General features: G+C 46.3%; 2 protein-coding genes across 5 annotated transcripts in view; both read left to right on the top strand.

Moving 5' to 3' along the window:
* The window catches only part of ACSL6 (acyl-CoA synthetase long chain family member 6), a 55,581-nt gene extending 37,434 nt beyond the window's left edge, over window positions 1-18,147 (top strand). For all 4 annotated transcript variants that reach the window (XM_075996006.1, XM_075996005.1, XM_075996008.1 and 1 more), the window contains 9 exons: window positions 81-215; window positions 1,523-1,618; window positions 2,634-2,706; window positions 4,539-4,627; window positions 5,366-5,482; window positions 6,287-6,430; window positions 7,117-7,218; window positions 8,116-8,187; window positions 14,344-18,147. In XM_075996006.1, the coding sequence (XP_075852121.1) occupies window positions 81-215; window positions 1,523-1,618; window positions 2,634-2,706; window positions 4,539-4,627; window positions 5,366-5,482; window positions 6,287-6,430; window positions 7,117-7,218; window positions 8,116-8,187; window positions 14,344-14,481 (966 nt within the window). In that variant the 3' untranslated portion in view covers window positions 14,482-18,147. The remainder of the gene's footprint in view (window positions 1-80; window positions 216-1,522; window positions 1,619-2,633; window positions 2,707-4,538; window positions 4,628-5,365; window positions 5,483-6,286; window positions 6,431-7,116; window positions 7,219-8,115; window positions 8,188-14,343) is intronic.
* Window positions 18,148-21,473: 3,326 nt separating this feature from the next.
* Window positions 21,474-23,689, top strand: part of MEIKIN (meiotic kinetochore factor) — a 60,093-nt gene continuing 57,877 nt past the window's right edge. The window contains exons 1-3 of the mRNA XM_075996360.1: window positions 21,474-22,471; window positions 22,624-22,708; window positions 23,363-23,450. Of these exons, the coding sequence (XP_075852475.1) occupies window positions 22,342-22,471; window positions 22,624-22,708; window positions 23,363-23,450 (303 nt within the window). The 5' untranslated portion in view covers window positions 21,474-22,341. The remainder of the gene's footprint in view (window positions 22,472-22,623; window positions 22,709-23,362; window positions 23,451-23,689) is intronic.

Below are 23,689 nucleotides of genomic sequence, written 5' to 3'. Positions count from 1 at the left end.
TGTCTGAGCCTCCTTCCCAGGGACACGTTGGGAGGTGAGACATGGGGCCCGAAACAGCCGCTTCCCCCTTGTGTCCCCAGATCTTCAGCCAGGCGAACACGCCGGTGAAGCGCTGGCTGCTGGAGTTCGCGGCCAAGCGCAAGCAGGCCGAGGTCCGCAGCGGGATCATCAGGAACGACAGCATCTGGGATGAGCTCTTCTTCAACAAGATCCAGGTGAGCAAGCAAGTCAGTGGCCGTCCGGGGACACCCGAGGGTTCGGGGGGAGACCTTACACCTTACGGGAGACCTGGAGAAGTTCATCCCGGCAGCCTGTATCTTGTGAAACAGGAACTCATTTGCTTGTGAAATCAAAGCTTTAAGCGACCAGAGAAATTTTGAGGTTGTCATTTTTTGACCTTTGGAGATGTGTTATATTTGCCAAAAGGTCACCAGCAAGAGGGACCCCTGGAAAGTAGGTGTCTTGATCTCTGTGGGCATCGGGGGTCGCTTTTCTGGTGGGGGGTCAGGTCAGGCCCCCACCGAGGAGCTCTGAGGGCCTGGAGGTTCTCCTGCCCCTCCCCGTATGCCAGACCACGGCGGCCGCCCAGCTGCACGAGGTTCTACTGAACGTCGAGGAACCTTCTTTTCCTTCCCCATGTCCCGTCCCCTTGACCCCTCCCAAACCCGGCCAGTCCCGAATCACTCGTTTCTGTGCCTCCACTATCGTTCTCAGGCTCTGCATTGCCCAAGGAATCTGTAGTTAATTAGTGGCACTACTCAATTTTTTTGTTGCTATTTTATTTTTAGTTATGAACATTAATATTTAAACTCTCTGGGCTCGACTTACAGACGCAAAGTGTTTCAAGTGTTCTCTGTCCCCTGCAGGGCACAGTAAATAAAGCATGGTATTGATTTATAAATGAAAAAAACGGCAATGCCATTAAGATGGAAGTGGGGAGGAATTGTTCTAAGTAATTGTTTTGGATGCTTTTGAAGGATGGGAGAGTGAGGGAGCAGATGGGTATTTTAAGGGAGAACCAGCGCAGACTAATGGCACTTATCTCAAAAGCCGTAAGAGAGCTGCTCGTGTGTTGAGTTGCAGAGCCAGTTGGATTTATCATCTGGAAGGGGAAGGGACTTTCTCGGCTCGAGTGCTGCACAGACAGTTCTGGGCCTTATTTCTGATCCCAGTGTAATAGCAGACCGGGTCCAGTGGCAGGACGGTGACCTTGGCCGGGCCCAGTGGCAGGACGGTGACCTTGGGCGGGTCCAGTGGCAGGACGGTGACCTTGGGCGGGCCCAGTGGCAGGACGGTGACCTTGGGCGGGTCCAGTGGCAGGACGGTGACCTTGGCCAGGCCCAGTGGCAGGACGGTGACCTTGGCCGGGCCCAGTGGCAGGACGGTGACCTTGGCCGGGCCCAGTGGCAGGACGGTGACCTTGGCCAGGCCCAGGTGGTAGGACGGTGACCTTGGCCGGGCCCCAGTGGCCGGACGCCATTGAGGGCGTCACAGACTCTGACAGATCCCTCTCTCCCCACAGGCCAGCCTCGGGGGGTGTGTGCGCATGATCGTCACTGGAGCTGCCCCCGCGTCCCCCACGGTGCTGGGCTTCCTCCGGGCGGCTCTGGGCTGCCAGGTATGGTCACTGTGGGGTCTTCCCCAGCGGGTGGGGGTGTTGGGGCAGGAAAACGACCTGCTCTCTGCAGTGCAGAGGGAGATCTGGTGGCAAGATTTTTGTGGGACGAAAGCTCCCTCCCCTGAGGATAAAAATAGCCCAGAGCCAGTGAAAGCCGACCGCTTCACCACGGTCCAGAAAGCCCAGTTGTATCTGCTCTGAGAAATTCCTTTACCTGGGCCCTCAGAAGTTTCTAGCAAAGGAAAAGGGATCAGGTGAACTCTACGGATTGTCAGCGTGCTGTGAGGATCCGTTCCACAGCCGTACCGCATCTCTGCCCCCTCCAGCCTGCAAAGCACCTCCCAACCCGGAGGAGGAGGATGGGGGGACGAGAGCCCATTGGTGCGCTGCTATTTGATTCACCAGGTTTTGTCTTCCCTAAAAGTTCATTTCTTCATGTATCCACTCAATATTTATTAAGTTCCTACACACGCAGGGCATCGTACCATGGCTGCAGCTGGTGGATTTTATGTAGAGTAGACGTGTCGTTTCATAACTGTGCGCACTCACATTTTTCTGCTTTATAAGCTACGAGCTTCTGACATCCTCCTCCTGTTTCACACCAGCGTCTCTACAGGTAGAGACTCCCCCAGACAGGCAGCGAGCCCTGCTGGTTTGTATTCATGCAAACACGTGGGGCTCTGGAGAGGAACATCTTGCAGAGATAAAGCAAAACATGTATTGGATTTTTAAGTGTTTAATCTTTAATATGTTGTCCATATGAAAAATAGATCCAATGGTTTAAAATAGGCCAGAAATCTTTGCCCCCTACTACACATAACCTTATCTGTTAAGTGTCAGTGGTGAAAATAATACTTCTTCCAAGCAAGTGTGGCCACACTTGCTGTCTGTGTCAGTCTTCTCCTGGAGCCACCTTCCTCCCACCGGCCTCACTGCGGGGCAGCCAGATATTCCGCTCAGCTGACTGGAGCAGAGCGTGCGTGTCCACAGCGCGGTTTCCGTGTTTTGCTTGAAGGTCTACGAGGGTTACGGGCAAACTGAGTGCACGGCTGGATGTACCTTCACCACGCCCGGGGACTGGACCTCAGGTAGGAGGGTCTGCAGACCTGGGAGTGGGCCACAGCCCCACCGAGCAAGGGCAGCGGGCTCTAACACGCCCTCATGGGGAGTGGACTTGCACAGGCATCTAGAAAAAAAGCAAAGAGAAATAGAAGGAAAACATGAATGGTGGTTATGTCTGGGCTGTGGCATTAGGGATCTCTTGTTCTCTTTGTTACACATTTTTGTATTTTCCTATTTCTTTCATAGATAAACAGAAGTTATATAAAAAAGTAATAGATCACAACCTACAACTCCAGGTGGAAAAATGCTGACATTATCAGCATATGGGATTTTGTAGATTCTAGACACTACACAGCCTTGTTTGCAGTCATCTTAGGATAAAGGGAGCAGACTGTCAATTGGATATGACTTGTCAAGGAGGGGCAGGTTTGTAGTGGCCGGGGAGCTGCTTCCTGAAGTGTCCTTTTAGAGCCCCATTGGGAGCTCTGGTCTGTGCTACTAGTGTCTAGAAGGCAGCAGCAACCTCAGATACTGGAGGAATCAGAAAACCATTCAGCAAAAGCATCCTTCAGTATGCTGACCTCCTGTGTCAGCCTGGGCTGCTCTTTGTGCTTAAGCTTGCTAAAGTACAAGCTGGAAAATTTGGGCTGATGTGCATGTGAAAGAAATATGCTCCTTCACGTGATGCCATTTCCAAGAACACCTTGAGATAGTCAGCAGAAACATGATAGGTGGATTTTAAATTGAAATCATATTTGTCCAAGCCAAGTACAAGAAGCACTTTTTCTTAGTTCTGTCTCTTTAACTATATCTAAATAAAGCCTATTTTGTAAATAAATTCTTTGGCCACTCTGCCAATTGCAAATCTCCTACAGGGACCATCTTCGGAAGTCCTGGCTCCCTCATTTTTCTTCCTGATACAGTTACAGTGACAACCGCTGCCCGACATCCCCTTCCTCTTGCACATTCTTTCTTCCCTCTTTCGTCATCCTTTAAATTTTCCCATGTAAAACTGTGGAGGTTTTGCCTTTTTCATGTATCCTTACAACAACAACAAACTTGAAAAGCCTGTTGGGTCCGAGAGGATGTATATCTTTGTGCAATGTTTTGAAAGGTCTGGCAGCGTTACAGCCTTGCTTACACACACGGCTCCTGCTCCGTCAGGACCTTGGCCAGCACCTGCTCAAAAGCCCTCCACCCTGCCAGCGGACTTAGATGTAATCTTGGGGTGAATCCGACCAAGAGAATTCAGAGTTTTCTTGTTTGAGGGCGAGTCACTTCATCCTGGTCACTTCATTCTGTCCCTTGTCACCCCAGGTGTGGTACCTGTGAGAGTCGTAGAGTCTCAGGCCGCCTCCCAGACCCACTGAACCGGAATCTGTGATTTAATAACATCACTGGTGATTCCTGTGCACGTTAGTCGACAGTCTGGGGAGTAGAGGAAAAGCAGTGGTTGCTGTATTTTAGCATCTCCAAACCGAGACTTGTGGTCCGACAATGGGGACATGTGTTTTAATGTGGGCAACTCGCGAAAAATCCTGGCCGTGCGATTGGTGGGGTGTAAGCTCCCCTGCCCAGCCAGGGACCCCGTGCAGGTTGGCGTTGGGCCAGCCGGGCCTCTCCTGACCTTCAAGAGTCAGATCCGAAACAGAGGCCCAGGCAGGAGTTGGCCTTTGCTTTCTGCAGAACTCTGTTTTGTCATCAAAGCTGGCCAGTGACCGATGCCCTTCTAAAGGCGTCTTGCTTTCCATCCATAATTCCCCATTTTGGCCGCATGGGGGTTTTGCAGGGCGTGGAGCATCTCTGAGCCGAAACGGCTCTGCACGCTAACAAACGCCGTCTGGCTCTGGCGTTTCAGGGCACGTGGGGGCGCCGCTGCCTTGCAACCACATCAAGCTCGTGGACGTCGAGGAACTGAACTACTGGGCCTCCGAAGGAGAGGGAGAGGTGAGCTTCAGGGTTTTCCCTTAGAGGCTGCAGGCGCCCGTGAAGAGTAAAAGCAAACGAACAAAAATAGGAGGGATGGAAGTATTTTCCCTTCACCTGTTAATAGAACTGCTTTAAATTACGGGTTCATTTGACTGAACTAGATTCAGCGTCTCCTGTCCTGCGTGTGAGGCAGTCCCTTACGCTGGGACTGGGTGGCTGGAAATCAACATTTGGAATTCCTAAACTTTAAAGAAATCCATTTTCTCCCCTTAACTGCCACGGTCTGCCGCTGTGTGGCCGGTCCTGGGGGAAACACGGCCCTGTGCTAAGAGACCAGACGGGGCAGACAGCGCCGGCCCACACCCGCCCGCTCCTCGGGGGTGGGGGGAACCCGACTGCCTGGTGAGGATGCCAGGGACTGGGGTGTCGCTGGCGGAATTGACCAGCCATCGATACTTGTGACGAGACCCATCGAGAGTGTCACAAAGCAGCGTGCGGCCAAGCGGGGGGCTCCTGAGGAAGGAGAGACGGCAGTGGGGTGGGGTGGCCGGCAGGGAGGGGCGGAGGGGAGGACGCTGCTGGAGAGCAGGTAGGAGGCGGTTCCGACGGCTGGCGGCTTCCCCGTCCTCTGTGTCCCCCACGCCATTCCTGCCTCGGCTTTCCCGATGGACACCGTACCTGGTCCTCCACACGCCTGGGGACGGCCTCCGTCCCTGCACCCCGAGGCTGAGAGACACCATGGCTGTGTCCCCACAGATATGTGTGAGAGGACCAAACGTGTTCAAGGGCTACTTGAAAGACGAGGACAGGACCAAGGAGGCCCTGGACAGTGACGGCTGGCTTCACACCGGGGACATCGGGAAGTGGCTGCCGGTGAGTGTGACTGGAGCTGCGGGCTGCAGGCGCTGCGGCTGTGGGAGGGCTGGGACCTGGCTCACCGAGGCAGGAGGCTTCTCCATGTCTTCCCTGACAATTCGCCACTCAGGAGCGCCTCTGCGGACGGGAGGCTCTTCCTCACCTGCACCCAGAGCGCCCTTCTCTGTCTCTGTCCCGTGAAGGCGGGGAGGCACCTGTGCAGGAGGCTGTAGCTGGGGTCTCGGAGACTGACTCCTCCCTATGCCTAATGGTTTCCAGAAAGATCCACTCGAGTGGACCTACAGGGGCCTAGGCTCCTAGTGGCTGTCCAGTAGGAGTCCTGGGGGCCTCTGCTGGATCTTTGCTACATGCCAGGGGACAGAGAGGCTGCTCTTTGGGGGTGAAGGCGGTAGCTGGGCGGGAGGCCCGAGTGTGGTCTAAGGGAATGAATCTGAAGATGCTGGTGAGAAAAAGGACAACTGGAGCAAGGGCCTGGGTGAAAGCAGTGCCCTGGTGTGAGGGAGGTGGCTCTGAGGAGGAGGAGGAGGTGAGGACACCTGTTGCTAGGTGTGAGGGTGGCAGAGGTGGCAGGGGGCTCACTGCTAAGGGGAAGGACAGTGGGCGCTCGGGGCCCAGCAGAGCTCGGGTGCCATCGCCCTGTGGTCTCTCCAGCTGCATGACAGAGACAGCAGGCGGAGAACAGGTGGGGCAGGGTCGGCCGGGCTGGGGGTAGGGCCGGAGCGACGGGCTGTGGCACTGAGACGTGAGGGGTCAGGGCTGGGGGGGCCGTCTTCTTACGAAGCTGTTTGTTCAACTCTCCAGACAGGAACTCTTAAAATTATCGATCGGAAAAAGCACATATTTAAACTTGCTCAGGGAGAGTATGTCGCGCCCGAGAAGATTGAGAACATCTACATCCGGAGCCAGCCCGTGGCGCAGGTCTATGTCCATGGGGACAGCCTAAAGGTGAGGCCCCTGGCTTCCCGCATGTACCGGGCCTGCTGAAAATTCCAGATTAAATACTGTTAGTCTCTAGTCAGACACCAGCATTCTCCTTTGCATTTCAAATCATGAAAGAAAATTCCTATTTATATATTTATTTATTTATTTTTGAGACAGCATCTCACTCTGTTGCCCGGGCTAGAGTGCTGTGGTGTCAGCCTCGCTCACAGCAACCTCAAACTCCTGGGCTCAAGCGATCCTCCTGCCTCAGCCTCCCGAGTAGCTGGGACTACAGGCGTGCGCCACCGTGCCTGGCTAATTTTTTCTATATGTTTTTGAGTTGTCCGACTAATTCTTTTCTATTTCCAGTAGAGACAAGGTCTCGCTCTTGCTCAGCCTGGTTTCGAACTTCTGACTTCACGCAGTCCTCCCGCCTCAGTCTCCCAGAGTGTTAGGATTACAGTCGTGAGCCACCATGCCTGGCCTAACTTTACTGATTCTTAATGCCCTTAAACTTATTTTTTTATAAAGTTAGGAGAACATATCAGAAAATGGACCATCTAAGAATGTGTGATATATTGGCAGAAATGTTTCATGAGCATGTCCTTGTTTTTAGAAAAGGGTAGAGTCTGAGAATTTTAATGCTGGACCACAGATAGCCGCTTTAAAAGCTTTATCCTGACTGTGTTTTCCTGTGGTGGGTGTTCCAGGCCTTTCTGGTGGGCATTGTCGTGCCTGACCCTGAAGTCATGCCCTCCTGGGCGCAGAAGAAAGGAATCGAAGGGACATATGGCGAGCTCTGCACAAATCAGGTTTGTGTCTCGGGGCTGTTTCCTACAAGGTTGCTGAACGTTCTGTGACACCACGTAATAAGGAGACAGGAAAACTGTGGACCAGTGAAATCTGAACTCACAGGGAACTTCTAGCATTATGCAGGGTGAGAATCTTAAACCAGAGCTCTTTTTATGTTGCTGTTGAAAAAACTCATTTTTCTTCTTAGAAAGATTGATAAACGATTGGACTTTAGAGCCAAGGAACATCACAGAAAGCCAGCCCAGCCCTGTTGTTTTGCAGCTTGGAGGGGAATCCAGGGAGGGAGGTACCTTGCTCAAGGCCACACAGCTGGTCAACAGCAGAGTCAGATGTGAGCACAGGCTTTCTGACCTGCGGGCCACGCTCTTTCCAAACGTGAGGTTGATTTTGTCTCTGCGGGGCTTAGAGAGACAGTCATGGAATTGAAAAAGTGACACATTTCTCCCTGCTTAGAGCATTAGCCATTCTCACCTTCCTGGACCCTAGTGGGAGGTGCAGGGCTCTGTGGAGGTCACTGGGCTCTGGCTCCAGCCCCTGTGTCACATGGTCCATTTCTCACCAGCAGCCGGACCCTGCCGATCCCACCGGGCCCTGGGCTCACCTGGGGCAGCATAACTCACCGGGCTGACCACAGGGGCTGCTTTAGAAAGCACTGAGCTGTCTCTCAGCCTGGTGTTCATGGTCACTCCTCTGGCCGCTTCTGGCACTCACCTGCCTGACCGGTGAGAGGGATGGGGCCTGGGTGCTGCTGGGGGTGTCAGACGCAGATGGGGGAGGTGTGAGGAGCACAGGTTGGACAATCTCTGGTGACACTTTACTCAAAATGTGTTGTTTCTTTCACTTCCATTATGAAATGTGTTCTTGTCTTGTGATTTTACTCATATGGTTCAATTCAGGATCTGAAGAAAGCCATTCTGGAGGACATGGTGAGGTTAGGAAAAGAAAGTGGACTCCATTCTTTCGAACAGGTAACTGTTGCTGTCCCTGTACTCCTTACAGCCCTTTAGGCAGTGATAAAAACCAACCTGTCGTACCCTGACCTGGATTCCTTACCTTGTATGGTGTGGGCTGCTGGCAGGCCAGGTACTAGCAGACCCTGCCTCCCTCCTGAACCAAAATAGGTTGTGTGTCACGTGAGACTGTGCTCATCGTCCTTACGCTCACAAATGCTAACACGGTGGAAATACCACCCTAGCTGTCACTGGTAGAGCATATGTACGTGGTCTCTTTCCCAAGCTGCCTGAAATACTGAAGGCCACAGTCCTATCCTATTTTCATTTTATGGGGATTGTCTTCTTGGGTGCAGCAGGCGAGCTTGCGTGTCAGAAGGACATTGGAAAGATTGGGATCCCGGGGCTGGTGACCTGTCAGCCCAGTATGTCCTCTATAAAGGGAAGTCACAAAACATGTGTTGGGACAGGACATAGCAGTCCCCTAAGGCTTTCTGTCTTTGCAAGGTTGGGTACTTGTCATCACTGAGTTCATAAGCATACCTGGTCTTCCTTACATATGCCATCTAATCCACCCTCTTTAGTCAAAAATTCAAAGAGAAAAATTCTTCAAGTGGAAAAATGGTAATATACTGATTTTTAAAATGTCTTTGTATTTAAAAACATTGTTTTTTAATAAAATAAATATTTAATTAAAATAATTGGTTTTCATACAATTTTGTTTCCCTAATTATCGTGTTAAGAGTCCGTATGTAAGGTTTATGAGAATCCCTAAATTTTGTATATTCATTTGATAATAGCCTAAAAACATATTCAAACCAATTTTAAATGTTAAACTCTTACAGTACAATAAAAATATTTTTGATAGGCAATAAAAAACATTTCCACAGATTTAAAATTTCAATTTCTTAAGTTTCCAAACGTGGAAATCTAAACATAGTTTTAGGGTCTAAGAATACTGTTTTTCCTTTGAAATAGATCTTTACATTAATCCAGTTTAAGAAATGCTACTTGGCTTTCATCTGTCAGTGTGTTTCAGGGCAGTTAAGACCTGGATAAGTAAACCTTTATTTTAATAAATTATAAAATCTGGGGCTTTCAGGTGAGTTACATTTATCTTTCTGAATGAAAGGTCATTAGATTTCCAAGAATTGCTGGAATTGACGTCTTTGCCCTTCCTCAATGGAGAGTGCGACTGGTCTACACTCTGTGATCGTGTAGACTGGGGGCCACTAGTGACTTGGTCCACACCTGCTTGGTCTGGCTGGGCCTGCGGGGCAGTTCGCGGGGGTGGCCTGCCGGAGCCGCTTAGCTCCTGCAGCCGTCCTGGCGCCCCCTGCTGGTGTCGAGGTGCGTGACCTGCCCCGGGGCACCCAGCATCACAACAGATTCCCCTTCATGGAAAAAGGTGCCAACTCTTAAGGTTGTGTTTAAAAGGGACTTTTAGCTGAGTTTCCAGCGTTAACCGCTGCTGTGGTTGGAGGGTTCACTGAGAGAAGGCGTGTTCTTGACTTTCCACATGCCTGAAGCGGAGTTTCTGCTCTAATAATCTGCCCTCACCATGGCAATCTCAGACACAGGGGAGCCATGTGGCGTCCAGAGGCCTCTGGTTTTATTGCCAAGGCTGCTGCCTCTCGGTTTTCCCTGTTCTCCTTCTCCTTTTGTTGGCCGGTGCGTGGCCTCAGCTGACCACAGGAAAGCAGAAGCCGGGCCTTGCGCCTGAGGAGGGTCTGCTCCCAGGTGCGAGCCAAAGTTCAGCATAAATCATTTCAGCTAATCTGGAATGCATTATCAGTTTGTCCTTTTCCCTCTTCTTCAAAAATGTGAGGTCAATTGAGACTCTAATCACACACGCACACACACACATAGACATCCAAGCCCAAAATGCAAATCATTTAGCAAAAGTTTTAGGAGTTCATGCTGACTATACTGGGTTGATCTGAATTAAACTTTGAATTAGAAAAAAGTAGATGCAATTTAATTTCCACGCATCGGAAAATTGGTATTTTATTCCAATGCTGTATTTAAATGTTACAGTATTAAAAGAAAAAACCCTATAGAATCTCTTTTCAGTGACAAGAGTGCAATTTCAGGAAAGGAAGCTGACATTAAGTATCTCCTTCCTTCTTTCCTTAACAAAAACTTTGCTAAATAAAAATTGGAAAACCTGTTTTACGGAATATTTGGCATAAAGGGAAAATAAAAATTCCCATACCTTTTTTTTTTTTTTTTTTGCAAGTTCACAGTTGGGAAGTTGGTTTTATGAGAAAATATATAGTTATTATAGAAAATATAAATGTTTTATTGTGGATTTATTTCTGAAACAAACTGTAGGTTTTTGGCCCCCAGTTAAGGTCAGTGTCAGTGAAACAACTCAATCCACTTATCTTTCCTACATACGGACTAGACTTTTAGCCACTCAAGCAGGCTGTACAGGTCTTTTTGTGGAAGGATTTAAATGGGCCCAGGGCTGTAGGTCAGACTACAGGAGGGACTGGTAGCCTGGCAGCAATGCCTTTCCAATCCACTCACTCAGGGACAGGAAGGTGAGCCCAGGGCAGGCTGTCATATTGCCTGGCCTTCTGCAAGGCTATATTTAATAGTTTTGTCTCTCCTCGGGCAGAATCATTTTGTGGAGAGCCACATGGAACTGCGGATGTCCCACTCTGCCCTGTAGGTTTGCTGCAGGCAGCTGGTTTGACAGATATTCAAAATCTACCTGCTGATGCAGTTTTTTTCCTCCTGAGACCATGCTTGCTTTTATATTTCTACTTAACCATCTAAATAGCACTCTATAGCTGTCCCTATGGAATTTATCTTCTTTGTGTTGTATATTTTATAGCTTCTACGTTGATAGAAACAGTATCACACAAAGACCTTTGGTAAATGCAAGCCACCTATCCATCTTCTCTTGTCAATGAGATTTAAAATGCCAGAATTTGTTACAGTTTTTCTTAATAGCTTTTTAAAAAGTTGGAGGTATAGCTATTTTAGGGGTCTTCTTTGTGTATCTAGTTTTTGACTTGAAAATATCAGTGGATGTGATAGGGAATTCTCTGAGCAAAGAATTGTTTCATCTCAAATGATACCAACTTGCCAGGACACTGGCTGTTAGCAGTGGAGATTTTGAAAATAGTCATTGACATATTGAATGTTTGCAGCTTATATACACTGATTTTTTTAGAGTAAGTTTTTCCACGTCATGCCTGTTGATTTTATGAGTAGTTCTTGTATGGCAGCAGCCTCTGACACTGTGACCTATCACTCTTCTCTTGGCTTTTGTAACTCACACTCTGGTTCCTTCTGCTCCTCAACCCATTTCTTCTCTGTCCTAAGCCCAGGCTACAGCTGTCCTCCACACTAATATACCTAGTGTCCAAAGATCACCCGGAGGTATCAGGAGCATTTCAAACTTAGCGTCAAGGCATGCTATTCCCACCCCCCAAAAAGTCTTCCTAGTCCTCCTCCATTTTTTTTTTGACACCTTAGTATTTGCTCAAGCAGAAACCCAGAGCCATTTTTATCTCTCTTTCTTTACCACTTATCCAAACCAATTACTAAGTCCTGTCCTTTCCACCCCCCAAATCTATTTCCATTTCCACAGCCAACTTCATAGTCCAAATCACTACCCATCCTGCCTGTTGGCTCATCTTCCAGTTTCCACTCTTGTCCCACTTCAGTCCATGCTTAACAGAGTCATCTTTGCAAATAGCCATTCTGGTTCTGTTTCTCACTGCTTAAAAATTGTTTAACTGCTTAGCTAGGTATATGGATCCTTTGTAATTTGGCCCCAGTCTGTCTCTCCAGCCCCATCTCTTCTTCATTTGTGCCACCTGCTTCAATTGCATTGGAATGTCCCCGATGTGCTTTGGCACAGTTGCCTCTTCCACGAGCACCTTCCTATCCTTCGGCCACATGGCAACTGCCTCCTCTCCCTCTTGCTATGTTTACCTGGCTACAGCCTCCTTATCCTTCAAAGTGCAATTCAGGCATCCTTTTTCCATTAATCCCACCCAAGCCTGAGTTAGGTGGCATATCAGAAATGCTATCAGCTCTAACAAAAACCTGGCTGACAGTGTCTCAGATTTAGCAGGCTGGGGATTTTTCCCCCCTCACATAAGGAGTTGAAAGGTAGGTGGTCCAAGGTAGGTGCAAGTCCACAAAGACCTAGGTTCTCCTTGTTTTTCCACTTGTCATTCTTAGTATTAATATGCTGGCTTATTATCTCATGATCACAAAGTGACTGTGACAGCTTCGGACATTGTCCACACTCAAGAAAGAAAGAAGAGAGAATGGGTGGAGGTAGCCAAGTTGAAATCTTTTATTAGGAAGGCAAAAACATTCCCGTTCTTACTAGCCACAAATAGATCTCTTTGCTGTCTCCTAGCTGCAAGGGAGGCTGGGAAATCAGAGAGCAGGACTGTCATGATTGACACAGACTGTTTTGGCCTCAAACCAGATCAGGGTTCTATTAGCATGGGATACGTGGGGGGGAGGGGGGAGCAGGTACTGGAGAAACAACTGGCTCTGCCTGCCCTCTCTGTGTTTGTCCCTAGAATAGTAGCAAACTGCAGCATCTCTTCTTAGATTGTAAGCTCACTGTGGACAGAAACTGCATCTTGTTCTTCTTTGTATCCTTGAGCCTAACACGATGCCTGACACATAGTAGTTGCTCAATAAATATCAGTTGCACAAAACAACAAGTGAATGTGTATGTGTATTCAACACGTTTTGAATTAATTTTTTAAAGTCTATATTCTAGCAATTCATAACCCTGTTCATTATTTAATAATATGAGTGTATTATCTCAAAAAATCATTGAATTTGATTCCACTTGCCACTTGGGATACATTTTCTTGGGGATGGTGTCATGCCAGGATTCAGTCCAAAGTCAGATCATAAAATTCCTAGAGAATCAACTGTGACCCTCTTTCTGCTGGTGGAGCAGCCCACGCCCTGCTTGGTTAGTCTATCTTCTCTGTCCCCATTCAGTGTTCTAAAGAGACCGTATGAAGAGGCCTGGCTTCTTCCTCGTGGAAATGAGCAATGTGAACACTAAGTCTGAACCTTCCCTGCCCCCATCCAATAGATTTGATAAAAAATTCCATGGCAGAGCATTTTTTAAAAACCTGGACTCCTCATGTCCTCCCCAGACTTTATATTCTTCCCATGAACAGGTTCCGAACCAGAACCTGGGCAGTCCTCAAGGCTGCCTCACGCCTTCCCACATCTGCTCAATTTATCTCTGAGTCATCGTTAGAACTGTTTACTTGTCTCCTTTTATGCTGCTGCCCTGAGTGCAGGCTCTTACCTTCATTCTCACGAATTGGCCAGATCCTTCTGATTGATTGCCCTGATTCCAGTCTTCACTTTCTCGAAAACCATCCTCCCATTTCTCTTGGTGAGATCTTTCTAAAATGTGTGTTGCCATTGCCCTGTTTAAAAACCTTCAGTACCTTCCTGTCATCTTTGGAATAACGTTGAGCTCCTCCGTAGACCGGCCCCTCTCCCACTTGACCTTCATCCCTGACACCCTTTACCTCCTATTTTATGTAGCAAGAAGAAAGCACTTGGATGTCCCTGTTCATACTCTACCCTTTCTCCCCCACCCATGGCTTTGTTCTTGGCATAGCCTCTGCATACAATGCCTTCTCCACCGCCTCTCCCCTTTTGCTGGCTATTACTGGTTCTTGAACACGCACCTGATTTGGGATGTCTTCCCTGACTGCTCCTTCCTCTCCCCGCCCCATGACTGAGCCAGGTGCCCCCCATCCTGTGTGTACCCCACTGAGAATCGCCCGTGTCTCTGTGTTACTGGATAGGAACGTGCGCTGCCTAAGGGCAGGGCATTCGTGATTCCTCTTTGTACCCTCGAAGACACTCACGCGGAGTAAGCGACCCATTCATTTCTGCTGACTGGCTAAATGGATGAGTAAGAAGGAGAACAATGGCTTTTATTCCATGAGCAAGGTATCAGTAATAAAAGAAAAAGAAAAAAAGAAAAAGGTGGCTTTTAGATATGTCAAATGGGCTGAAATGTTACTAATGAATTGACTGAGCATGCTGTTTGTATATTGATTTATCTATTCCCATGTGCCTGTTTACTTTTACCACGTGTACTGTAAATGCTGTGTTCTATTCCTGTTAAAGGTGTATTCTGCGTTTGGTTTTTAGGTTAAAGCCATTCACATCCATTCTGACATGTTCTCAGTCCAAAACGGCTTGCTGACGCCAACGCTAAAGGCTAAGAGACCTGAGCTCAGACAGTACTTCAAAAAACAGATAGAAGAGCTTTACTCAACCTCCATGTGAAGTTCAAGGAAAGTGTAACGGACTGTGTAGCAATATCATAGTAATGAGTCACAATGACACAGCTGAAAATGAATGAGTACCTGATTTGACGACTGAGCCTTTTCCTGTTCCAAGAAGTCTTTAACAATATTTTCTCTATCATCACCAAGTACACTTTATTTTTATTAAAATGATATTGTAGCGCGCTGCTAAAAATATCACAAATGGCAATGTAAAAATCAAGATATTTTCTCAAGAACTGTGTACCACTAAAAGTAATATATTCTCAATGTTCACAGAACTCCTATTAAACATAAAGGAAAAACATAACTGATATACTGTACTTAATAATTTGTGGAATAGTAACCAGATACAGCAAATATCTAGGCAATGTGGACTACCTCATTCAATAACTTATTGTCGAAATCACAATGAAATCGGACTTCAAAAATCAAAGCTAGGTGTACAGAATCATGCTGAAACAAAACGTGATAACTCATATTCTGCATAACTTCAGATTATTTAAACGTGACAGTCCATTTTGACATATGTGAGAAAGTTTTCTCTCTGATTTTTACTTTTATTCATGAAAATGCAAATTCAGATATTCTTAAAACAAATGTTATATTTATACAACAACTTATAACTTATAAAGTTCTTTTAATTCATGTTCCTATTCATTAAACTCATTAAAATATTCAGGAACTACCTAGAAAAAATATTATGTAAAATGATTCAAGGATAGTATGCATATATTCATGGGCTTCTTACCATAATAAATTCCAAAAGATCTCTGTTGACTCTACAATGAGTGGACCCTTAGGGAAGACTTGGGAGAAGAAACTCAGTTATTTCTCAGGGTGGGCAACAGGTGACATACCTGTATTCCTTGTTGGGGTCTTCCGGTCTTCCATTCTCAACATGTCCATGCCATGCCTGTTAAACCCAACATGGCTGTAATTCTGAACAATTTCATTTTCTTTCAGGAAGACTATCAAGGCAGGATGTGGGGAGGAGGGGATGTTATTTCCAGAGGAAATAAATTTTTGACAACATAATTTTGAAGAACCTCTTCAAAATGCCCTGACAAAACTTTACAAGTTCATCATAGAGAAACATCTCCAGGCTGGGCACAGTGGCTCACGCCTGTAACCCCAGCACTTTGGGCAGCTGAGATTAGAGGATCTTTTGAAGCCAGGAGTTCGAGAAATATCTCCCAATGGCATCATTCCATTCCTAAAATTTTTAAATGCTTCTAAGTTTAACCACAAAAACCTCCTTTCTTGTATTATGTATTTAGACTGTACTGGAGTGCCAACAATTTTATATCATTGAAACCGAGATACCATAGACTGCAGTTAAGTTCTAAGCTGTAGAATGTGGATCTGAAGAAGGCACAGCCCTAGGAAAGTATTATTCTTCTGTAGAGACAGAACTCTGAGAGCATATGAACAATTCGTGTGTTAATTCAAAATATATGTGCTCAGTGTTCGCAGTCCGGAAGCTCCTTTCCCTTGGAGGAAGTACTAACAGCTTGCAAATAAATGTTGTCAGTTTAAAATGGCATAATCGCGTGGGCCTATCAGATAAATCTGCATCAGTGATTATTCACTTACAAGTTTGGTCAAAAGAAGACTACAGCTTCATTTGACATAATTATCCAGTCTTTTAAAATATTCCTCGAGTGTGTTCTCTCTGAAGACCCACTGCTATGCTTATAAATTTGACATTTAATAAATGAGCTAGTTCTAGGCACATTGATTTTTAAAGGCATTTCTGAATAAACAAATACTTAAAATTGTCCAAGGCCACATCTGTATAGCATTACTTTTTTAATACTTAATATATATACTTGACTAAAAGTGAAAACTGTTCCCTGAATTGGATATTCAGACTATTTTAAGGGCAAGTTGCCTCACATTTCAGCAAAGAAGTTGTTTCCCATTGTCCTTCCGCTCAGCTAAAATTTCATAGTTGACTTTGATTCTAAAAGTATTTTGAATAATGTAATATAAGCAAATAATTTAAGACTTATATTGATTCTATTTATACTTCTTAATAGATAGGATTGATTATGAACAACTCAAGATTTCTCCTTTTTCTCACTTAAAAAAATCTTATGTTTCTACTAGACTTCCAGATCTGTGTGGAAATCATCACACTAGGGCCAATGAACGGGTCAGTGCAGAGGGACTGAGAAAAGTCACGGTGGACCCTACGTATATTGCATGTGCATTTATCTATTTCTCTGTTTAGCGCCACTTAATTTTGTAATAAATGAGAGATGAAACAATATGTATTAACGGAAAATCTTTCTTGGTTCAGATTTCTCTACTTTATTTTGAGGGAGAAAAAAGTTTGTGTTTCTCACTAACCGATACAGAAAAAGGCTATGTGCTTATGACGGTCACATTGATATCGGGTGTTGGATCCTGTTTAATCCTAGTGGTATAACAGAGAATCAGTACCTTAAGCATAAATGTGTTCTTAAATATTTGGCCTTTTTATCTGTTTCTCATTCAAATGTATTAGTAATTCTCAGATTTTACAAACTAATCCTATTGTGTGTATTATAAAATAGGATATATACCTAATCTCTTTGCCTTTTGCCATAAAATATGTCTCTCTACAGTATGAGGCTTCCCATCGAGATGGGAGAGGAAACTCTGGCCAGGTGCAGTATGTAGGTCTAGCTCCATATGTAAGGAACTCACAAGTCCAAGGATTAAACATACTGTGTCTTTCTCACGTAAGCAAGTCGCAGTTTCATTCTAAATTTAGTTGAAACTCCAAGTATGAGAGAAAAGTAGAACTTTCCATTGGGATTTTTACAATCCGATAATGTTTTAGCTACTTGAAATCAGCACTGACTTGGTTGTGTTACCCATCAAGGAACCAACAATCTTTCATTTTTCTGCAGTAAAGCAAATGAATTAGCCTTTATTTTCCAAATGTATAAAGCACAAATGTGATATAGTTATTTAAAATACAAAATGCTATAAAATGAATGTAAAGAATGGGAAAATATATTTTTTGCATGAAAACAGACTACTTACAAACTTGTTTAATATCTCAGGAAAAAAAAGAATGAATAATCATATATAAAATTGGTAAACTATAAGTTGGCTGTATTTTCTTGCTGGTTTTAATTTTAAGGAAGTATCTACAGGAAAAGAAAAAAGGATCCTAGTAGACTGAATTGTCTCTCAAGTATGCTCCATAGTCCTTTCTGTGACTCTATAATTAACTGCATTAAGAATTAGATTAGCATTCAAGTGAGGACAAAACTCCAAATGAGAAATTCTTCAGTTAGAACGCACTAATGGTTGTAACATAGAGGAGATAGATAAATACTTAGAATACAAGCATATGTGAACTTGGTCCCAAACAGAAAGGATTTCATGAGGTGACAGTGGCTTTTAAATGTTCATTTGACTGATTATTTTAATTTTTCTTGTTAAGTCATTGCAACGATTGCATGGGGGGGGGAAATGGATATTTTTTGAAGAATTGCTTATTCTACTTTCAATTTTTAAAAATTGGGGGGATTAAAATATTACTTTTTAAATATGAATAAAAGTAGCCATAATTATATTTTCAGTTGCTTTGTTATAGTAGCATGCATATCAAATATAAAATGCATTTATGAAAATTTTTGTAAAAAATAAACATTTTTCATTTCTCAAAGTTGTTTACAATTACTATTTTATATATGTATATAACATAATCCCTTCATGTCAGTACATTTAGTAATCATCAATCATAGTGCTTATGGTACACACAGTATCAAGCTGAATTACCAGTCAGGGTCCTCTACATCCTCTGGAAGTTTCCTTCCAAACTCCAAGAAATTATGATGCATTCCGAGAGGCTCTCCTTTGCCCAGGCCTCTGTTGGAACTCATGAAATGTGTCCTGGATTTAAATCACTTTTATACTTTTAAAAGAACAAATAACTATTCAAACTTTCTATCATAATGGTCTTTAAAAACAGCCTTTCTACAATGTCTTTTATTCGTACACAGATTAATAGGTACAATTTCTGAAAATGGCGTATTCTGCCGTGTCTAAGTTATACAGATTCTGCCTTCTCCGTATATTTGCTCCTCTCCATTCTCACAGCTATCAGTGTGGTTTGGGCTACCTTCCTCTCATCTGGAATATTACAGTGCTTTCTTAACTGGTCTTCATGTTTCTACCCCAGCTTCCTCAAATTTCACCATCCACATTTCAGTCAAGGCAATCTTTCTAAATTGAAAATCTGGTCATGCCACTCTCCTGCTTAATATTCCTTCAGTGACTTCCCATGGTTTCCAGGCTAAAGTTCAGACTCCCTAGTTGAGCACACAAGGGCTAGCATCTCTTCTTCTACCTCTCCCCCATGAAGCCTTGGCTGCAATCTTACCAATTACTTTTTGTAGTGCCCTAAAAGCATCATGCTTTCCTGTGCCTCCGTGCATGCCTTTGAGTACACAGTCTCCTCCTAGAATTCCTTTTCCTTTAATCCCCTTGTGTAACGCCTACCGTTCATCTTTTTGTTTTTGTTTTGTTTTGTTTTGAGATAAGGTCTCACTCTATTGCCCAGGCTCTGTACCCTCAAACTCCTGCCTCAGCCTCCTGAATAGCTGGGACTATAGGCACACGCCACCACACCCAGCTAATTTTTCTGGTTTTTGTAGAGATCTTGCTCAGGCTGGTTTTGAGCTCCTGTCCTCAAGCAATCCTCCTGCATTGGCCTCTCAATGTGCTAGGATAACAGGAGTGACCTAATGTGCCTGGCCTCCATTCATCTCTTAAAACTTAGCTTCCAGCATCCTTTTCTCTGAGAAGCTTCCCACATGGTTTATTGTTTGATGGTCCCTTTGCCCCACCCCACCCAGACCGAATTGCTTGAGGTTTTAGGCCCAAGTGCAGGTCTGGTCCATGGTGGATGCTAAAGAAATGTCTACTGAAGGAAAATCCCCTTGTTCCTTTTCCACAAGCTGCATAGCATCAACACTGCAATGCCTGAAGTTACATTTCCTCTAGTGCTGTGTTTTATTCCATTCTGGTTAAGCAAAAATAAACTGGCTTTCAGTTGGACTCCTGAAACCAATAGATAGCACCACACAAGCAAACCTGCTCAGCGAGTTACTCCCTAAGAAAATGTTATTCAGAAAGATTTCCTCTAGGCTCCAGGAAATCCCAAATGCACAACCTAGCTGTTTTCCAAAAAGCCTTCTTCAGAAATCTCTTTGAAATTTGTTTTCCCAAGGAAGTTAGTATCTCCATGATGGTTCCAAACCTGATCAAGCCCATCTCGTGTAGAAGTGACGACCTGATGGCAGAGTTTCGAGTTCAGACGTGGGGCAGCACAATGGGGAAAGGAATGGAGAAGTTTAACACTCACGACTGAACACTAGCACTGGTGTTTGTGTATCTGGGGATGGAGTCGGGGCAGATAGAGAGACGACTGACTTTGGGATGTCTCTGCCCTCCTCACCCTTTTGTAGGGAACACATTTCCTTCACCCTTTATAGACTGGCTCCAGGTGACGTTTCAAACAGACCAAGTCTGTCTCTGGTCCTTTTCCCTCCTCTTGCTACCAAGGACTTCAAGCTCTTCTCTTTGTCCTACCCCCACCTCTTTTCCAGCCATTTGTTGGGATGCATGGGAGTTATGACAAGCATACTAGCCAAATGCCAGGAAAGCCATGTCCCCTATGCCAACCATTTGTCTTAACAAGCTTCCTGGGCTGTGGTTTCCTCAGTTGCAAAACCAGGAGGCAACTAGATCATCTCTAAGGATCCTTTTGGCTAAAGAAATCATACCAAAGTTTATTTCCAGTTTGGAAATCCTATGCATTAATTCCAATAAATCTTTACTTAATGACCTGTCAGTGAATATAATTCAGTTTACTGAGACAGAGTTCTAGGGAATAGGACTACCAAGGGGCAGATCAGCTTTCGGCTTAACCTATTTCCATTTTTCAATGTTTCTTCCATTTCTACGCCTAGAGCATCCCAGACCTTCCAAAAGGCATTTAAGAACTCCAAGTTTTTTCACAACAGTCCCCAAAGGGGGGGAGGGGACCCAGGGGACCTGGCTTGCAAACTAGAGACTTCCTGTCAACATATTATTACACGTATTTGAGTAAAGAAAGGATGTTGGAAGATGATAATTGCTTCAAACTGCAGCAAAACCAGGAAGTCCTTGACTGAAGGACCATTTCTGATTCACCTATGTAGTACCAAGGACCTATTTCAGTGCCTTGCTAAGTAAATATGGATTCAGTGCCTCAAAGCAGTGTGTCTAACCAGGTGAGCTTCTTTACAAAGCTCGGTTTTGAGGATTAATTATATAGTAACTCAATCGTCATACATGTTTCAATGAGCAGATTTTAAATTAAAAAGTCAGTGATTTTATTACATCGTGGATATACATGTGCTTATATTCACACACAATATTGAGCTATCACAGAAGAATCTTGGAGTGTTTCGTAATTTCATCCAGACAAACTGCATTTTTCAATGTCGTGCAATGTTGCCATTTGTTTGAACAAGTAGATGGTCATCGCTCTGTGTGTCACAGGCTCATGGCTGCAGCCAGATGGTTCAACGAGTGCGTACAGAGATGGAGGGAGGTGGTTCCTGTCTCTCCAGTTGGCAGAGCAGAAGAGTCGAGCCCTAGGGCAGTAGCTGGGGAGCCCCTGTGGCAGCTTCCACCTTGACCACAAGGATGCTCGAATGTCCCAGTGTTATGATTCGGAGTGCGAGAAAAGACCACCTAGAAACCGAATTGGGTCAGACTGTGAGCCGTTACTGGCCAGGACTACTTCTGCCCCGCAGAGCGGCAGGCACAGAAAAGTAGGGATGAGCTAGGGAAAACCGGCCCCTTTTAAACGCAAAAACCACACTCTGAAAAAATTATCTAATTGTTCAAGCACGGTCACAGGGGGCTTACGTGACGAGAGGCACATAAGTGAGGGTTTTGTTTTCTACATTTTATCATGTTCCTTCCAGATGGTAGGAGCTCCGACTGGCCTTGCGCCCCCGTGCCGCAAGCTATTTGCAGACGCAGATAGCGTCAGTTAGCCTGGGCACTGAGAAATTTTACGACCTGCAGCTGGCAAGATAGGCATTCAGTTACAAGTGGATTGTTTTGCTTTCTTCTTATAACAATTTAAGTTTCCCACCGGCACAAGCCACCAGAAGCTTTGGCCTCAACACCTATGGATGGTCCCTAGGCCCTAACACCGGAGGTGGCTCTCGGGGGCGCAGGCTGAGGGACTCTGCTTGTCCCCGAAAAACAGCCTCTTAGAGCCCAGGATCTTCTCAGGTCTGCGTACGCTTTCAAGTTCCACCGCCTCCCAGTGAGTCGGTGGCCCCAGGGGCCGCAGCTTATTCCTCAGGTAGAAGCTTGTCGTCCCCTCTCGCGTGTTGGTTCCCGCCGGATCTCTCCGCCGCGCGAGGCTGGACCGCCCGGGTCGTGACCCAACGCTCATCGCTGAGGACTGTGAGGAGAGAGGCCAAGGCCCAGCGCATGGTGGGCCAGCCCCGCTACTGAGGAAATGAAAAGTGAAGGAGCCACCTTCAGAACCGGAAAAAAGCTTTTTTCAGTCAGCTTCCTTCGGTTCTGAGGAGCCCGCGCCACGCGGCGTGCGCGCGCGCCAGGAGGTGGCGGCCGCCAGGCCCTCAGCCTTCCCGGCAGCCTCCGCGCAGCGCTGCCCGTATAAAAGTCGGGGCGGCTTTTGTCTTCTCTCACTTTGTTCCTGTCAGGCCGCTCCGCCCCGTGCCTTTACGCCGCCTCCCTCCCTCGACAGGTGTGTCGCTCCCGAGAAAGGCGACCAGACAGGCCGTCCAGGCCCCGGAGCTCCTGGAGGCCCGCGGGCGGCGGGGTGGAAATGTGGCCGCTGCGGGTCTACACGCGCAAGAAGCGGGCGGGCCAGAAGCTCAACCTGACTCCGACGCCCGACGCGGGCTCCGCGGGGAAGGCAGAGGCCCCGCCTGGCCCGGGCTGGAGGCCCCGCCACTGTAAGCCCCTCCGGACCGCCCTTCGGGTCAGGACCGGGGGCGGGCGGGAGGAAGGGCGGCTGGGCCTCAGGCCCAGGGACAGCCTCGCCCCGCTGGCCCGGGCGGCGAGGGGCTTCCGGGGCTGCCGGCCTGAAACGTGCCGTCTCCCCCAGGCCTGAAGCGAGAAGGCAAAGCGCGCGCGCTGCCGAAGATCGCGGAGACAGTGGAGCGGAGCCGGCGCGGCTCTGGGCTGCTCAGGTGAGTGACCTCGAGTAACAGCCCCACGCAGGCCTCCTCCGCGGAAAACGTTTTTTTTTTTTTTTTTTTTTGAGACAGTCTCGCTCTGTTCCCCGGGCTAGAGTGCCGTGGCATCAGCCTAGCTCACAGCAACCTCCAACTCCTGGGCTCAAGCGATCCTCCTGCCCTCAGCCTCCCAGGTAGCTGGGACTACAGGTACCTGCCACCACACCTGGCTAATTCTTTCTATTTTTGCTAGAGACGGGGTCTCACTCTTGCTCAGGCTGGTCTTGAACTCCTGACCTTGAGCGATCCTCCCGCCTCGGCCTCCCAGAGTGCGTGAGCCACCGCGCCTGGACCTTCTTGGAAAACTTTAATCCTAATTTTTTGCTAGTAGTCTCTTGTTCTAAGAATCAACGAAGAAAATAAATACAATACTCTGATTTCACTTTTTTAGTACATAGACCCAAAACTTTGACTTCAGAAAGATTTGTGAAAGAAAGAGAAAGAAAGCTTGCTAAGTTACCTAAAAGCAAATGAAATACAACCTCCATTTGCGTATTGGTGCATTTCATCCACTCTGACCCTTTCCTCTTCCTAAAGAGCCCTTGAGATTCTGAACGGTGTGAACAGAGACGTGGATGGTGCAAACTAATTGTGTTGGTTGTTTGTTAGCACACAGTTAAGAGTTACAGAGGAGAAAAGCCTGGAAGAAAATAGCAGTAATGAAGAGTCCCAGGATGAGAAGATTGCCCTACTGGGTGTATGTATGTTTCTCTTATAATTCTTGTATACATTTAGTGTAGACATCAGCAGAAATGCACCTCCAGAGGAAAGAACATAATGGTCTTTGTTAAGTAGAGATTACATAGCTTTCTAGTATTTTTGTAAATGCTGATGTGTCTTTAGACAGGGCCTTGAATCTACTCAGGTAGATTCATAGTCATGCATTTTCATTTTTTTTTCCTTTACAAGTGTGTTACTGGCTAATTTTCTGTGTGA

The sequence above is a fragment of the Microcebus murinus genome, chromosome 21, assembly GCF_040939455.1.
Source record: "Microcebus murinus isolate Inina chromosome 21, M.murinus_Inina_mat1.0, whole genome shotgun sequence".
Taxonomy (NCBI): Eukaryota; Metazoa; Chordata; class Mammalia; order Primates; family Cheirogaleidae; genus Microcebus; species Microcebus murinus.
This window is presented reverse-complemented; position numbering and strand designations above follow the sequence as displayed.